General features: G+C 51.8%; 1 protein-coding gene across 2 annotated transcripts in view; it reads right to left on the bottom strand.

The window, feature by feature from the left end:
* The window catches only part of LETM1 (leucine zipper and EF-hand containing transmembrane protein 1), a 39215-nt gene extending 26886 nt beyond the window's left edge, over positions 1-12329 (bottom strand). Inside the window, exons 1-2 of one of the 2 annotated variants that reach the window (XM_045993313.1) lie at positions 12011-12329; positions 7839-7899 (exon numbers count right to left, since the gene is read on the bottom strand). In XM_045993313.1, the coding sequence (XP_045849269.1) occupies positions 7839-7899; positions 12011-12089 (140 nt within the window). In that variant the 5' untranslated portion in view covers positions 12090-12329. The remainder of the gene's footprint in view (positions 1-7838; positions 7900-12010) is intronic. The other variant, XM_045993303.1, reaches the window with a different exon arrangement.
* Between the last annotated feature and the right edge of the window lie 4432 nt (positions 12330-16761).

The raw sequence follows: 16761 nt of genomic DNA, 5'->3' as shown, positions 1-16761 counted from the left end.
AGACCCTTGGATTAGACAGACCCAACCTCAGGGCAGGTCTCCCAGATGGGTTCCCAGAATTGAGGAGTCCAGAGTGGGACAGGGGCGGGGGGGGGGGTGTCCTTTCCCCTAGCAGATGACTTTCTACAAAGACCTGCAGTTCTTGAGTGAGTCCTGGAAGTCAGTGAGGACACCTGAATCAACGGGGCCCCAACCCTGTGTGTGGCCCAACAAAGACATTTGTGCAAAATGCCAAAAACTTAACAAGTCACGTCCGGAGCCTACTCTTACCCTCTCTTCCCCGTGCTGCTCCCGCTGCTCAGCCCAGAGCCTCAATTATAGTCCAGTGCTGGAGCAACTTACCTGCACGATTCTCAGAGCCCTACAATTGTCTATGTACCCCACCCATCTCACTGGAGACCTCCTCCCTTCCTGGTGCAGAGACCCACTTCTGGGAGGCCACGGGCTTCAACTTAACCTCAGAGACATGTGCATACAACCAACATGCCCCAGCCTCTTCCCAGCTGCCGGATCATCTCACTGCACCTGGCCCAGCGCCAGCAGTGAGGACTTGAGCTCTATAGCTGCCTGTCCCAGTTCAAATTCCAATCCACTGCTCATTGCTGTGAGACCCTGGGCAATGTAATGAACCCCTCCGTGTTTCGGGAGCATCCTCTGCAAACAGGTGTGGTAACACACACAAAGTCCCCAGAGCCGTGCCTGGCACACAGCAACACCTACCAGAAGGGTGGCAGTGATGACTACCCTCCCATCAAAGCAGCTGAGCAGCAGCCGGTCAGGGCTGGAAGGAAGCTCTGTGAATGTCTAGTCTAGATGCACCTTTTATAGGCAGGGAACACCGAAGGAAAAACAGAGACATGCCCATCTCAGTTCGCAGCCTGCATCAAGTGGGCAAAGCTGGCACAGGGCACCGCCAGCCACACACTGATCAAGCCCACACTGGCCTCCTGCCCGCTTGGAGCCCCCGTTCCCGTGTGCAGAGGGCAGGGTCAGTCCTGTGCCATGACCCCCAGATGCCCACAGTCAACGCTTGAGCAGGGAGGTTGGTGGCCTTGAGCCCACCCCGCTGCATCACAGCTGGCAAGAGAGAGGCTGCACGGAGCACAGCGGAGCTGCTCAGCCGCATGGGGCTGTGGGACTGCAGCCATAGCCTGGGCCCTCTGTGCCTCACCCTCACCTCCTAAAGTAGGCGATGACAGTGCCCACACACAGTAATGAACCTTACCTCCCATCTCCGTCAAACTTAATTATCCAATTTTCCAACCCGCAATTAGCAAGGAAGCAAGTGGCTGCCACAAGAAGGCATGATGTCAGCAGCTACAGGGGCAGCCAACAGGCAGACAGACTCGTGAAAACAGAGCATGCAGAAAAGCACCTGGTGTATCCAGCTGGGGCCAGTGACCCTCCAAGATCTGGCTATCTTCACACACACTAGAGACTAGTATTACTAACAATCTAGCCAGAAAGGTTTAGCTATTTTCCAAAAGCATAAAATTGCATAATCTGTTATTTTAAAAATATTTCTTAGAGTAACACTAATCTGGGCACTGCTGCCTTCCCATGGGCAGCTGGTGCTCTGCTCTGCCCCAGCTCACGAGAGCCCACGGCTTGGCCTTGCTCTTGAGAAGTGCATGCCTGCCTCACCCACACAGGGTCCATGGGCCCAGCTTCCCACCAGGCAGACCCCAGTCCTGCTTTTCCTTTTCTTTCCTTTCAAAATGGGGAAAACCCAGTCCAGGCAAAAGCAACGTGTCAACAAGAAATTCGCAGTCGGGGCGCCTGGGTAGCTCAGTGGGTTAAAGCCTCTGCCTTCAGCTCAGGTCATAATCCCAGGGTTCTGGGATCGAGCCCCACGTTGGGCTCTCTGCTTGGCGGAGCCTGCTTCCCTTCCTCTCTCTCTGCCTGCCTCTCTGCCTACTTGTGATCTCTGTCTGTCAATCAATCAATCAATCAATCAAATCTTAAAAAAAAAAGAAAAATTTGCAGTCACTAGAGGACAGACTGTGGGCAATAAAAAACTTGGGGTCTCCTACTGAAGGTGCCCATTATACTTTAGGGTGCTGATGCCCACATCCACCTCAACACACGCCCCCTGCTGCCACCTTCAAGAAGAGAAAAACTATGAATATCTTGGCTGGTTCAGTCAGAAGAACAGGTGACTCTCAATCTCGGGCTTGTGAGTTTGAGACCCACGTTGGGTGGAGAGAGGACTTAAAAATCTTAAAAAAATGAAGAGAAAAACTAAGTAGTGCCTGACAGAAGAACACATTCAACATTCACAGGGTCAGCATTTCCTGTGCCTCGTGGCACCAGCCACACAACTGCAGCGTGGCAGGCAAAGGGACCCACATCTGCTCTACCTGTGGCTCTTCCCTAACTCTTGTCAACGGCATAACTCCTGTGGCCACAAGACTCCTATCATGTCCTGTTCCTGAGGGGACAGCTCACCCAGACAATGGCCTGAGCTGGAACAGGGAGAATCGCAAAGCTCCACGTGCCCCTTTCCATTCTTCAGAGACATGATACCAGCAAGGGCAAAGTGATACGAGCAGCAAGAAGGGAAGCAAAGATGGACAACAGAGCAACAGGTGCCAGGACCTAGAGGAGTGATTCCCGAAGTACAGGACATCTCTCTGCCCAGAGACAAGAGGTGAAACCACGGTTGCCTGCAGGACAAGGGGCCCCTCCACCAGGGAGCCAGAGACCACTGCCAACATCTCAACATCTATCAGAACCCTGGAGGCCCTGTGACACCCAGCGTCCCCCATGGGAGGAGCACTCCAGGGGCTGGGGAAGCAGCTTTTAGTGTTTTAGCATTTCTGCAGCCCATCTCAGGAGAACTCATGAGACTCTGGGAAGAGACTCCCAGCAGCCCCAGTCTTCCCACTGAATGAGCTCCAGGACTAATGAGTTAGTTTGCTTATTCCCAATTTTAGGGGCTCCCTCGCTGCCTTTATTTTTATGATAAAGGAGGTCAAGAGCAGCTAGACAACGGCCATGACATTGTCCTGGATCAGAAACTCCCCACCCGCTCACCCTTTGGGGTCTGGACCATTTTAGCTGAAGACTGAGATTGCAAAAGAACCACCAGAGAGAGCACAGTGGCCACCACACTGGCCTCAGGACTGCGTGGACTTCTGCGGCTGGGCTTATACGCGGAGCTCTTCCCACAAATGCGGGATGGCCCTGTTAAGTGCACTTTCCTTACGATTTCTTTTGTCTAGCCTGCTTTATTGTAAGAATGTAGCATGTGCTACACAGACGAGACAAGTGAGAATCGACTGTTTGAATTCAGCAAGGCTTCCAGTCAACAGCTGGCTAGCCGTTGTTCACCTCGTGGAAGTCAAGTCGTTTGTGCGCTTTCGAATGCACAGGGGTTGGTGGCCCTGACACCTCCCTGCCTTGCTCAAGGGTCACCTGTCCTTAACCGTGTGGCTCAGTATTTCTTACACTGAACCAGCAAAAGGAAAGCAACATGGCCGGGATGCTGAGACTGATAAAGACTTCAATTCTCACCTGTAACCTCTCATTTGAAGTGTAGCTGTTCATCTGAACAGCTTTTTGGTTCCCACTGCTCAACATTCTTTTTTTTTCTTTTCCCTATAATCTTAATTTTTTTTAAGTACGCTCTACACACAACATGGGGCTTGAACTCATGACCTTGAGAGCAAGAGTCACCCACTCCACCAACTGAGCCAGCAGGTGCCCCACATTGCTTAACTTTCTAAAGAAAGCACTTAACTCTCTACAAACTGTAACTTGTAAAAAAAATTTGTATTAATAAAGCAGTTTTTATGTTCATTTATTTGGTTTTTATTTCACAGAAATAGAGAGACCACAAGTAGGCAGAGAGGCAGGCAGAGAGAGGGGGAAGAGGGCTCCCCGCTGAGCAAAGAGCCCACCGTGGGGCTCGATCCCGGGACCTGGAGACCATGACCCAAACCGAAGGCAGAGGCTTAACCCACTGAGCCACCCAGGTGCCCCAGTTTTTATGTTTTATTTATTTTTATTTTTTTAGATTTTTAAATTTATTTATTTGATAGACAGAGATCACAAGTGGGCAGAGAGGCAGGCAGAGAGAGAGGGAGGAAACAGGCCCCCCACTGAGCAGAGAGCCCGATGTGGGGCTAGATCCCAGGACCCTGGGATCATGACCTGAGCTGAAGGCAGGCTTTAACCCACTGAGCCACCCAGGTGCCCCAGTTTTTATGTTTTAATATGAATCTTAAATGCAGGTACATTTTACTCTTAAAAGGTGGTTGAAAAATTCAACATCCATCCCTAACAAAAACAGGAATAAAAATACAGGGCAGAGAGTACTAAAAACAAAAGCTAACATGACACAGGCCAAACCCTAGACACTCTGTTTGCTGAAGTGACAACGCAGCTGCTCAGACACCAAGCCCGGCGGCTGAGGAAGAGGGAAAGCAGAAGCACGGGCACCAGGAGAGATGCGCAGAGTGCCAGGCCCCAGCAGACCGCGCCTCCAAGGACAGGTGGTACCTTGTGAGCTAGAACACGATAAACGAGCTGTGAGAAGTGGCTGGACACAAGAAAACTCGTGACTTACATGCCAGCAATGATCACGTAGAAAAATAATGAAAAAGAAGACCCATGGACACCAAAACCAACACGTCTGGGCATCCTCTTAGAGGCACCGGGTGTGGCCCAGATAAAGAAAATGACCTCTTCCTGAAATAAGAGAGAAGGTCTTACTAAAGAAAACAGCTAACCCCCTAGGAAAATGTGGGCACCTTTAAGTTAATATTCCCAAACAATTTTATGGGTTGTTTTTTTTTTAAGATTTTATTTATTTATTTGACAGCGAGAGATCACAAGTAGACAGAGAGGCAGGCAGAGAGAGAGAGAGAGAGAGAGAGAGAGAAGCAGGCTCCCTGCTGAGCAGAGAACCCGATGCGGGACTCGATCCCAGGACCCTGAGATCATGACCTGAGCTGAAGGCAGCGGCTTAACCCACTGAGCCACCCAGGCGCCCAATTTTATGGGTTTTTAAAAAGATTTTATTTATTCATTTGAGAAAGAGAGAGAGAGAGTGCATGCACTAGCAGGGGAAGCAGCAGAGGGCAAGGGAGAAGCAGACTTCCCGCTGAGCAGGGAGCCCGATGTGGGGCTCAATTCCAGGACCCTAGGACCATGACCTGATCTGAAGGCAGACACTTAACTGACTGACCCTCCAGGAGCCCTGATTTTATGGTTTTGAGGACACTCCAGTTACAATCCCAAAAAGACCACTTTAGAACTGAAATAATTCAGAAGTAAACCCAGAAGAACTGTCCAGAAAGGAAGTGTTCCAGGCCTGGTCCCCTGCAGATAAAAGCCCGCAGGAGGCCTCACCAGGGCAAATGTCAGGCACAGACCACTCAGACACAAGCGTCCCACGCAAGAGAAAAGGGCACAGAAGGCTCTACAGGCCGCTGGGGTCACTGACTGGCAGCACCACCACCCGCCACCACTGCCAAGTGGTTCATGCAGGTGAACCAGCCCCCACCACAGTCCTCTAACCTGCCTAGAGGTCTGGTACCTAGAAACCAGACACTTCACACAAAAACCTAGACTTCTAGGTTGTCTTGAAAAAACCCAAGAGCTGGCCTTACGAGGCTTTATGGCAAGCAGGAGTTGCACCCCGGGATCAGCAGCCCCTGCTTCCAGCCTCGTGCTGGGCCCCATGCCCCTGAGAGGGTTACCCATGGATTACAGAGTTTGCTTTAGAATTAAATCTAGAAATGCACACTTTGGCAAGAGTAAAGATGTTCTATGAACATTCATCAATAGCTCCGTACCATAAAAAGAAAGAGCTCATGAGGGGCGCCTGGGTGGCTCAGTGGGTTAAAGCCTTTGACTTTACCTCGGGTCATGATTCCAGGGTCCTTGGATCGAGCCCCGCATCGGGCTCCCTGTTCAGCAGGGAGCCTGCTTCCCCCTCTCTCTTTCTTTCTTTCTTTTTTTTTTTTTAAAGATTTTATTTATTTATTTGACAGAGAGAGATCACAAGTAGGCAGAGAGAGTGAGAGGGAAGCAGGCTCCCCGCCGAGCAGAGAGCCCGATGCGGGACTCGATCCCAGGACCCTGAGATCATGACCTGAGCCGAAGGCAGCGGCTTAAACCACTGAGCCACCCAGGCGCCCCCCCCCTCTCTTTCTCTGTCTGCATCTCTGCCTACTTGTGATCTCAGTCTGCCAAATAAATAAATAAAATCTTAAAAAAAAAAAAAAAAAAGAGCTCATGACAACAACATCTTACACTGGTCAAAAGAGAAATCTAATTAAAATCAAACCCAGGGGTACCTGGGTGGCTCTGTCGGTTGAGTGGCCGACTCTTGATTTCAGCTCAGGCCGTGATCATGGGGATGTGGAAGGGAGCCCCCATGTTGTGCTCCTAACTCAGTGGGGAGTCAGCTCGGGATTGCCTTTCCCCCAACACCCACTCTAAAATAAATAAAAGCTTTAAAATCAAACCCAAAATCAGGGTGCCTGGGTGGCTCAGGCAGTTAAGCATCTGCCTTTGGCTCAGGTCATGATTCTGGGGTCCTGGGATCGAGCCCCACATCTGGCTCCCTGCTCAGCAGGGAGTCTGCCTCTCCCTTTCCCTGCAGCTCCCCCTGCTTGTGAACACACTCTTTCTCTCTCTCTCTCTCTCTCTAATAAATAAAATCCTGTTTAAAAAAAAAAAAAAAAATCAAACCCAAGAGCCAGGTGGGGGAGTACTCTTGCCACATGCAGGGGCCAGCAAGGATTGCTGCTGGGAGGGGCTCTGAATCAGACTCTTCTGTGTCCCCACCATACACTGCACGAGTGCCAACCTCATTCCACAAAGACACGCACACGTGCAAGAAAAGCCTCTCAAGCCCCTGTGTTTAAACACAATTTTGCTTCGCCATCAACCAAGTTTTTGTGTATGACTTATATAGTTTTTATTTTAGGGAATTAAATCTGTTCCAGGAAGCGTTATCCAGAAAGTGTTAAAGACAAGATTGGGTGATAAATGAACAAGCTCAAATTATAAGAAAACTCAGAAGAACCTATAGCTCCGTGGTTGTGAGGGGCCAGCTGGACAGCAATTGGGAAAGATGTCTATAATCCCAGATTGGAAGAATCTGGGCTGTCCGAAGGGAGAGACAGGCTCTACTCTGGGTATCTGGGGCAAGTGGACAAGGGCCTGGGAGTCAAGAGACAGGTCTGGGAATCAACCACGTAGGTAGGGAAGCTAATCAGAAGGAAACTATGCTTGGGGATGCCGGGCAGAGGGAATGATGGGTGGGAGAGCACAGGAACCCTGAGGGACATTCGAGTCCACGTATGACAGTGGACAGGGAAGTATGGATGCCACTCCCCCCAGGAAGTCCTCCAGCCTCACAAAGTACCACCACAGGGAAGGGCTAAGTCCACCACATCCCACACATCCCCCACCAGGTGGGGGCGAGCCCTGCAGCCAGCAGTCACTCAACACAATGCTCTACAAAGGACCAAATGGGGTTCAAGGGAGGGTCTTGGTGCAGCCTATGTCTCCTTGCACAAGCACATGAAAACCCATAGACAAACAGCCGTGGGAATGTGGAAAAGCACACGGTGCACAGTAAGTACACACTTTTCAAAAACAGACACATGAAAAAAAGGCCAGAATAAAATTCACCAAAATGTAATAATATTTACCACAGGTACTAGGATTATGAATGTTTATTTTCCCAAGTTCCAATAACATAAGACGTTAAAGAACAGGAGGGTAGACTATACCATCCCCCCAAAATCAGGAGTCGCACAGCACTCAAGCATTTCCAAGCTCCCACTTTAAAGAGACACACAGTGACATTGTTGACTTACAAGTGGCTTATCAGCCCCACGGTGTTGGCACAGCTGAGACAGGCATGATCTCTCAGAGTACCTACGACAAAGACAAGGAGAAAACAAGAATGTAAGTCTCAAACCAGGGGCTGCAGACTGATTTCACCTTTTAGAGTCTCTTTTGCAGAGTAAGTCTCCTGAAGTCTGTACTGAGTGTTGGAAGGTTTCAAAGTGCTGCTAAGTGAAGGGTCTGTTCAGTTAGGAACACAGGGTCTTGGGGTAGCCCTAGAAAGAAGGGGAATCTTAAACAGCCCCTGGCTTCAAACACTCCAACCAGGGATACCAGGTTTCACCAGCACAGGGTCCACAGAGCCCAGGCCTGGGGGTCTCCCCAGGCAGCACCACTCCCTACTCACTCCAGCTGATGCCAGGCTACATGGGACCCCCAACGCACAGACACTCCACAGAGCAACAAGGACCCCATGCAAACAGCCCAACACCTTCTCTGTCCACAGGAGGGGGCGAGGGCTATGAGAATTATTGGTAAAACAGACACTAAGAGCAAGCTATTTCTTGGATAAACAGTACTGGTGAGTGCATAGCACACTTTAAGGATTTTGGTGTACTTTTGACACTTTTTCTAACTCAGTGTGGTTTTCGTAAGCATAAATTCAGAGTTCGTTCTCAAGACCAATGCCTGGGCTTACCTGGGATCAAGCCCTGTGCTGTGGAGGCCACCTGCGGAGGGAATGTGACAAATATGGGGGCCACGGGGCCAGAGGCACCATGCTGACAGGGTGCCAGGCCACAAGGCTGGAAAGGCAGGCTGGCACCCTAAGACCCTGAGGCAGCAGGAGTACACAGAGCAGGTGTGGGGTGCTGAGGGTTCAGTCTGGGAACCAGAGTGAGAAGGGAGGAGAGAAGATGGGCACGAAAGGGGACAGGTGACAGCCTGAAACACCCTTCGAGCAGGCCAGGCAGGGGAGACCCAAGCAGCTCCTGGCAGACCCTCTGGAGACAAAGACATCTACTTGTCACTTTATGTATCCCAAGAGAAACCCAGCGTCATCACAGTCAACTTCTGTGTAGAAGGCTATTCCCATCAAATTCGGGACCTTGTAGTACAGGTGACAGTCTTGTTTTAAGCTGGGCTCTGGGCTCCCAAGTGGTTACCACGATTCATAATCTTTTATACTTCAAACACTACATTTTTAGTAACACGAAGCCCTTTTTTTTTTTTAAGATTTTTTTTATTTATTTGACAGAGAGAGATCACAAGTAGACAGAGAGGCAGGCAGAGAGGCAGGCAGAGAGAGAGGAGGAAGCAGGCTCCCCGCTGAGCAGAGAACCCGATGCGGGACTCGATCCCAGGACCCTGAGATCATGACCTGAGCCGAAGGCAGCGGCTTAACCCACTGAGCCACCCAGTGCCCCACGAAGCCCTTCTTACTCCAGCTGAGGACCAAACAGAAGTGTGCCAGACCTGAGCCAGCCCCGCACCTCAAGAACATGGCTCAGCCATGGCTCCCAGCCTCGCACCCGCCTCTCCCCAGCAAGTAGACAAACTGTCACAGCTCCAGAGCTCCTTGGCCTGCCCTTCCGTCACTATATTATGTGAACTGCACATCCCCTGTCCTACCTGGCCCCTTCCCACAATCTCCGCACTCTGAAGGTTTCCCTAGCCCTCCAAGGAACCTGCTCCTGAGGGATCCAGGGGGAGGACTCGGGGATACAGGCCATAGATGGGTCATTTCCTCCTTCTATAAGTCCCTTTAATCCCCGTCCCCATAACCAATTCTCCAACTCTCTGGCCCTAGCTGGACAGCCTACTAGTCAGTTCTGTCTGACCCTACCTGGAGTTAGTGTGCACCCACGGTTATTAAGGCTTCAGTCCCACAACATGGCTCAGCTTCAGATACCAGTTGCAAATAGGGTCCTCAGGTCACCCACACCTCTTCCAATTACAAATAGGAGGGTTCCCACCACCACTTTGAGTTTTATTAATTCTCTGCAACAATACAGAACTCAGGAAAATTCTCTACTGTTACAGTTTATTATAAAGAACATGAGGACCAGCCAGATGGGGAGGGACATAGTGCATGGTGTAGAAGACTTCTGAGTGCAGGATTCTGTGTCCCTGTGGGCTTGGCATCTACAGATGCCACTAAGTCCAATGCTCCCCAAGCCCCCTTAGTCAAGAGTTCTTTTCTTCATTACCTAGACATGACTGATCACACCCTAGGCCACTGGCAATCAATGTTAATCCCCAGGCCCTCTCCTCTCTCTGAAGGTTGGGATTCTACAATAGAGCTGAACAGTCCTCAAAACTGTCAAGAAAACCCTGAGAAATGTGTCACAGCCGAGACTAAAGAGAAATAACTACAACCTGTAATGTGGTGTCCTGGGTAAGGTCCTGGGGTACAGCAAGATATCAGAAATAAAATATGTGCACAATAAAGGAAAAGTACTAATAAAAAACAAAGTCGAATAGAGAGTATGTAAATAACAAAGTAAAAAAATCAGAATAAAGTGTGGGACAGAGGGCACCTGAGTGGCTCAGCTGGTTAAGCAACTGCCTTCAGCTCAGGTCATGATCCCAGAGTCGAGGGATTGAGTCCCGCATCCGGCTCCTAGCTCCATGGGGAGTCTGCTTCTCCCTCTGACCTCTCCTCACTCATGCTCTCTCTCACTGTCTCTCCCCCAATAAATAAATAAAATCTTTAAAATAAAACAAAATCTTTAAAAGGGTGAGACAGAATAAACGAAATCTGAATACAGTATGGAGCTCAGTTAATAACAATGTACCAGTGTTGGTTCACTAATTGTGACAATGAGCCACACTGACAGAAAAAGTTAATACTGGGGAAACTTGCTGCAGAAAAGGGCCACTGTTTTAGAATATCTTGGAAGGTTCAAGACTGGATTCGGAGTCCAGCTGTGGGTCTCCCGGGCTCTGGATTCCCTGTTGGTCCTACAGCAAACCTAATGTCCAAGCCACTCTCAGCCCCTTCCTGTATAATAAAGAACAGTGCTAACTACAAGAAACATCTGTATTCCCAGAATGACAACCACAAAAACAAATTCTGCTCACTTTTAAACTGTGAACATGCTACAGAAACCTGAAGTGGCCAAAGTATTTTTATTACCATGCTTAACAGGGAAGAGATACAAGGAGAACTCTAACAGCAGAGGGACCTGGACACCCAGACCATTTACACCGTCAATTCCCGCTGCTCAGTGCCCTTCCCATGGCTCCAAAGTTCTAAGCAACCAATAGTCATTACTGTTAAAAATTACAAGAATCATGTTTCTTGGGTGTGCTTTTGTGCATCCTAAAATACTTTGAAATATATTTCACTTGAGCCTCTAATATTTGTAAGGGAAGTCCTAATCTTAACAGATAAGGAACAAACTCAGGTTAATGTAAAAAGAATCAGAAAGGGAATCTGGGCTACTGATATATGGACCCCTAAGAGCCCCGAGTTAGGTGTGATCTCTATATGGACAGCAGGATCACAGGCTGGGGGAGACCAGGGGACCTGCCTGGGGCCATCACGTGCAAGGCCAGGGGTCCCCTCTACAAACACGTAACAGTACTAGGATACCGGCGCTGCGGATGTCCTACAAGCCCGCAGACCCTGGCCATCTCATCTCAAGGAGTCCTAAACGTGTCCCACGGGCACGACTTTCCCCGAGAGTGAACACCACGTTCCACCAAGCTTAATCGCGACAGGCGCGCCCAGACCGTCCTAGGGCTGGCCGTCAGCGCGCTCCCTTCAAAAAACTTTCTGAACCCCACTCAGGACGCCGCCGCCAGCAGCCGGGCGGCTAAGGTCACAGCGCGAGTGAGTCAGAGGCCGCCGCTCCCCGCGCTGCTCCCACACCCCGACACCCGGCTAGCCAGGGCGGGGCAGAGGGGCGAGGCGGCGCAAGGTCCCAGCCCCGCGTGACCCTAGCCCAGCCCAAGGTCCGAGCGCCCCCACCCAGCGACCCACCAGGGCGCCAGCCCGCGCTGTGCTGCCGCGGGGCAGCCGAGGCCCGAGGCTCGAGGCCCGAGACCCTCCGCCCGGACTCCCGGCCCTCTGCTCCCGTCCTCCCGACGCCGCCGGCCCCAGCCCCGGTGCCCCGCCGCCCCGCCGCCGCCCTGCCCACCCGACGCCGCCGGCCCCGGCTCCAGACCCCGCGCTGTCCGCGGAGCTCCGGCTTCTTACCCCTCGGAGCGGCGGGGCGGGGCGGCGGGAGGCGAGAGGGCCCCCGGCCGCAGCAGTTCCTCAATAAGATGGACGCCATGTGCCCGGCCGCGGCGGCCGCTCGGGCCTCCTGCTGCTGCCTCCTCCTCCTGCGCAGCGACTGCGGCTGTTCGCCCGCCCGCCGGCGCCTCGGCTCTGACGGTTGAAGGCGGCGGTTGGCTCCCGGCGGCGGGCGCTCAGCTCAAGGACCCGGCACCGGCGGCAGCCATGTCCCGGCACAGCGTCCGGCGGCGCGGGGCGGGGCGGCCGGGCCGCCGCTCCCATTGGGCCCTTCGGGCGCCCGCCGCCCGCCAGGTGGAGGGCGGGCTCGCGCCGCCGCGGACTGCGGGTCCCGGCGTGCCCCGCGACGGCCAGACCCCGAGACCGCGCGGAATTCTGGGGCCCGTCGTGCCGGCCGCGCATGCGCGCTGGGCCCTTCCGGGTCGGGGCAGGCGGAGGGGTGCTCGGGGGAGGGCTCTGTGGAGGGAAGCCGTCCGCCGGGTTTGGGTGGCCGAGCCGGTGCTCGCTGTCGGTTTCGTCCCCGGCCGGCGTGCGTAGCCCCGAGGGGTTCTCTCTGGGTCCGGGCCTAGGGCGGCGCCCCCAACTCGCGGGCTGACCCTCCCAGCTGAGCTCAGATGCCTGCTCCAGAAGACCTTCCACCCAGAGCTGACCTTTTAGCCCACGCTCCCCTTTCCTAAGATGGGGTTCTGTTCGCCACGGTCGTACGGGGACGGAGGAGGTGATGCAGGGAAAGCAGGCAGGGAGAGATGGGGTGGGCGGCTCCTGGGGTTCAGTGGACGTGGTGCCCCCCCCAACAGGCCACTTCCTGCCAGCCTGCACTCCAACCCGGCGGCAACAGGCTTCTCCTGGGGACTCGCTCCCCTCCTTGCCCCGTCCCACGCTTAGCCTGGAAGGCCTTTTACCTCCTTCTGGCCTCACGTTCCTGTTTCTTGTTCGCGGATGTAAATCCCAGGGTACCGCTTAGGGAAGGTCCGGCAGTACTTACTCCGTGCAGAACTGTTCTTTGGGCTGCAGGAGTGTGGAAGCCCTAATCTTAGCAGGCTCTCCGCTCTTGAGAGACTGAACTTGGTTGAATTGCATGTCTCTTTGGGGGGCTTGGCCCTCACCATCAGGAAGAAGTTGCCTGTGCTCGCTTCGGCAGCACATATACTAAAATAGGAAGAAGTTGCCTGCCTGCAGTGGTTTTCCTTTCCCGGACTGTCAGATGCTGGGCGGGGATGGGCCTGGCGTCCCCATCTCAGGTGGGAGAAAATGGAGCTAGTTAGTGCAGGGCATTTGGGAGACCAGACTAAGTCCTTATACTGGCACTGGGCAGTGAGCGCTACAGACATCATACACAGAGTTAATCTAAGCATGTTGATGCCTGAAACAGGCCTCAAGGTCAAAAGCCCAAAAAGCAAGGACCCTATCCTATACATCCCTCAGGAGGCAATGGTGGGATAAGGAAGGACAGTTCTTGTCCGTGGACCCCAGGGTCAGGTCTGAATCAGGGCAAACAGGTGCTTAGGATCAGATAGGACTGGCCTTCAATGTCCAAAGCCTAGGAGAAGGCATGTGCTAATACTAGTAACTGACATTGGCCCTCAGCTCCTGAAGGCTGTGTTCCAAAGCCATCAAGGGGCAGGTAGGGAGCCCCACAAAGTGGGTGAGAATCAAAGCTGGTCCCTAACAATGCTGTGTCTGCAGGACTTTGAAGGACAGAGGATGGGGGGAAGGCCCAATCTGCCTCTGTACTGCCCAAGGGGCCAAGTGTGAGGAAATACGGCAACAATGTTCACTTGCCCTTGGCATGATTCTCCTGTGGCCCACCTAGGTTGCATGAGAGAGAAAAGTAAAAATAGAGTCTCTATAGAGGGGGCGCTTGTGAACACCCACCTGGGATGCTTTCTGCAGCTCCACTGCTAGGGGAGAGTTTTAGGGAAAGTCATTTTTTTTTTTTTAAAGATTTTATTTATTTATTTGACAGAGAGAGATCACAAGTAGGCAGAGAGGTAGGCAGAGAGAGTGAGAAGGAAGCAGGCTCCCTGCCAAGCAGAGAGCCCGATGCGGGACTCGATCCCAGGATCCCGAGATCATGACCTGAGCGGAAGGCAGCGGCTTAAACCACTGAGCCACCCAGGCGCCCGGGAAAGTCATTTTTAATAATACCTTTATTGGACTTTCTTTCTTTCCTTTTTGAAGATTTTATTTATTTGAGAGAGTCAAGCCAGGCGAGAGGGAGAGGGAGAAGGAGGCTCCCTGTTGAGCAAGGAGCGCAATGCGGGCCTCCATCCCAGGAACCTGAGATAAGGACCTGAGCCTAGAAGGCAGAGGCTTAACCGACTGAACTCCCCAGGCAGCCCCCATTATTGGTTTTTCTTATTAGCTAAAGAACATGCGCTTATTATAAGCATTTTAAGTTTATAAAAATAAATATAAAGGGGCGCCTGGGTGGCTCAGTCGGTTAAGCGGCTGCCTTCAGCTCAGGTCATGGTCCTAGGGTCATGGGATGGAGCCTCTCGGGCTCCCTCCTTGGTAGGGAGTCTGCTTCTCCCTTTGCCTCTCGTCCCTGTTTGTGCATTCGCTCACTCTCTCTCAAATAAATTAAATCTTTAAAAATAAAAGGCATATAAAGAAACAAGTACAGGGGTACCTGGCTGGCTCAATCCATAGAGCATACAGGGCTTGATGTTGGGGTCAGAAGTTCAAGTTCTACATTGGGCATAGAGCTTACTTAATAGTAAAAATAATAATTAAAAAACAAGTAGAAACCTGGCATCTTGCCAGCTTGCCATCCATACCCTTAATGCAACGTCAGTGGCCGCCTTCTTGCTCCCCGCCTACTCATGCAGCAGTCCAAGTGCACAGAATCCTGGCAGTGGGTCTGTTTTTGTATCACAGGACTCTGTTGTTTTTCTTTCTTCTCTCTTTTTTTTTAACAGGCCTTTTTCTTTTCTCTATGCTCCCCACAAATTGAACATAATCTTCCATAGTCGCTCCATGTTTACACAAGTGACAAAAGTCCCAAGAAACAAGGTGGGATACATAGCAGAAATGCCCCAGCTAGGGAGGTTAGAGAATCCGGTTGAGGGTGAGGTCAGGAGTCAGGTTAGGGATCTGGTTGGGGGAGGTCATGTTAGATATTGGGTTAGAGGATCAGGTTAGGAATCAGGGTAGCGGAGGAAGACCCAGCTGTTTGCCCTCCTGTGGCCAGGATCAGGCTCAGAGCTGGATTGCACAGGGTTGGAGTTTTGCCCAGAGTGTGATGAAGGAAGAGAGGGATTGTGGAGTTTAAGATGTGTGCAAAAGAGTGGCCGTAAGGTTTGACTGGGAAATTTAAATGGGGGATGAGGGGAAGTGAGGAAAAGGTGGAAGCAGCTTGGGATAGTGGGAAGTGGCAGGACCACTGGCCTTTGGGGCCGCGGGTCCTGAAGAGTGTTGAGAGTCAGGTACCACAGCAAGTGAGCTAGCAAAAGAGGGATGTTCACAGTGGGTGGTGGGTGGCTTGCATTTATTGGCTATGGCAAGTGCAAGGATGTGAGCCCAGGAGAAGGGCCTGAAGTGAAGCTGAAGGGCAAGGGCTTTGGGGTGGAAGAGCCAGGACACCTTTGAGCACCATGGGGAAAGGCATGCCTTCCTCCCAACTGAAAACAGCCTTAGCCAGGCATACACAGCAGAAGGAGCAGGTAACTAGCCTCCAGCCCTATCTTGTTGTTGGCACAACATACACAACCAAGGTAATGGTCCGGACTAGAGTATGGAAGAGACATTCATTTGGGTCCTTGAGTACACAGGAATGGTGTCTATGGGGCTGAGACTAAGCCTACTCACTACCCACAGCAACATCCATTCTTAGGTTTCTGGGTTTCCTGGAAAATGCTCCATTGGGCAGCTTCCCTTGACCCTTCTGCTTCCTTCTGCCTGTCAAGCACTGTGGGTGATGGGATGGAAAGGATGGACCCTGGACTGCCGACCCTGGACTTGTTCTACCTAAGATCGAGAAAACATTCATCTTTTCTCAGCCACTGTTATTTGAAGGGGTTTCTGTATATAAAACAGAACTTTATTATAACAAACTCAAGGACAGATCCCTAGAAGCTGGATTGCTGAGTCAGTGTGACTGCCAATGTATATTTTCCTAAACCTTTAAAATTAAAGGTTTTTTTTTCAAGATTTCTTATTTATTTATTTGACAGAGAGAGATCACAAGTAGGCAGAGAGGCAGGCAGAGAGAGTGAGAGGGAAGCAGGCTCCCTGCCGAGCAGAGAGCCCGATGCGGGACTCGATCCCAGGACCCTGAGATCATGACCTGAGCCGAAGGCAGCGGCTTAATCCACTGAGCCACCCAGGCGCCCCTTCTTCTTTTTTTTTTTTTTAAGATTTTATTTATTTATTTGACAGAGAGAGAGATCACAAGTAGGTAGAGAGGCAGGCAGAGAGAGGAGGAAGCAGGCTCGCTGCGGAGCAGAGAACCCGATGCGGGGCTCGATCCCAGGACCCTGAGATCATGACCCGAGCCGAAGGCAGCGGCTTAATCCACTGAGCCACCCAGGCGCCCCAAAATTAAAGGTTTTATTATTTTTTAAGATTGTATTTATTCATGAGAGAGAGAGCAAGCAGGGGGAGAAGGAGGGGGAGCCTGACATAGGACTCTATCCCAGAACCCTGGAATCATGACCTGAGCTGAAGTTAGACGCTTAGCCAACTGAGCCACCCAGGTGCCCCTCATTTGG

Source organism: Meles meles, chromosome 2 (assembly GCF_922984935.1).
Source record: "Meles meles chromosome 2, mMelMel3.1 paternal haplotype, whole genome shotgun sequence".
Taxonomy (NCBI): Eukaryota; Metazoa; Chordata; class Mammalia; order Carnivora; family Mustelidae; genus Meles; species Meles meles.
The sequence above is the reverse complement of the archived record's forward strand: the minus strand, read 5'-3'. Positions and strand labels throughout refer to the sequence as shown.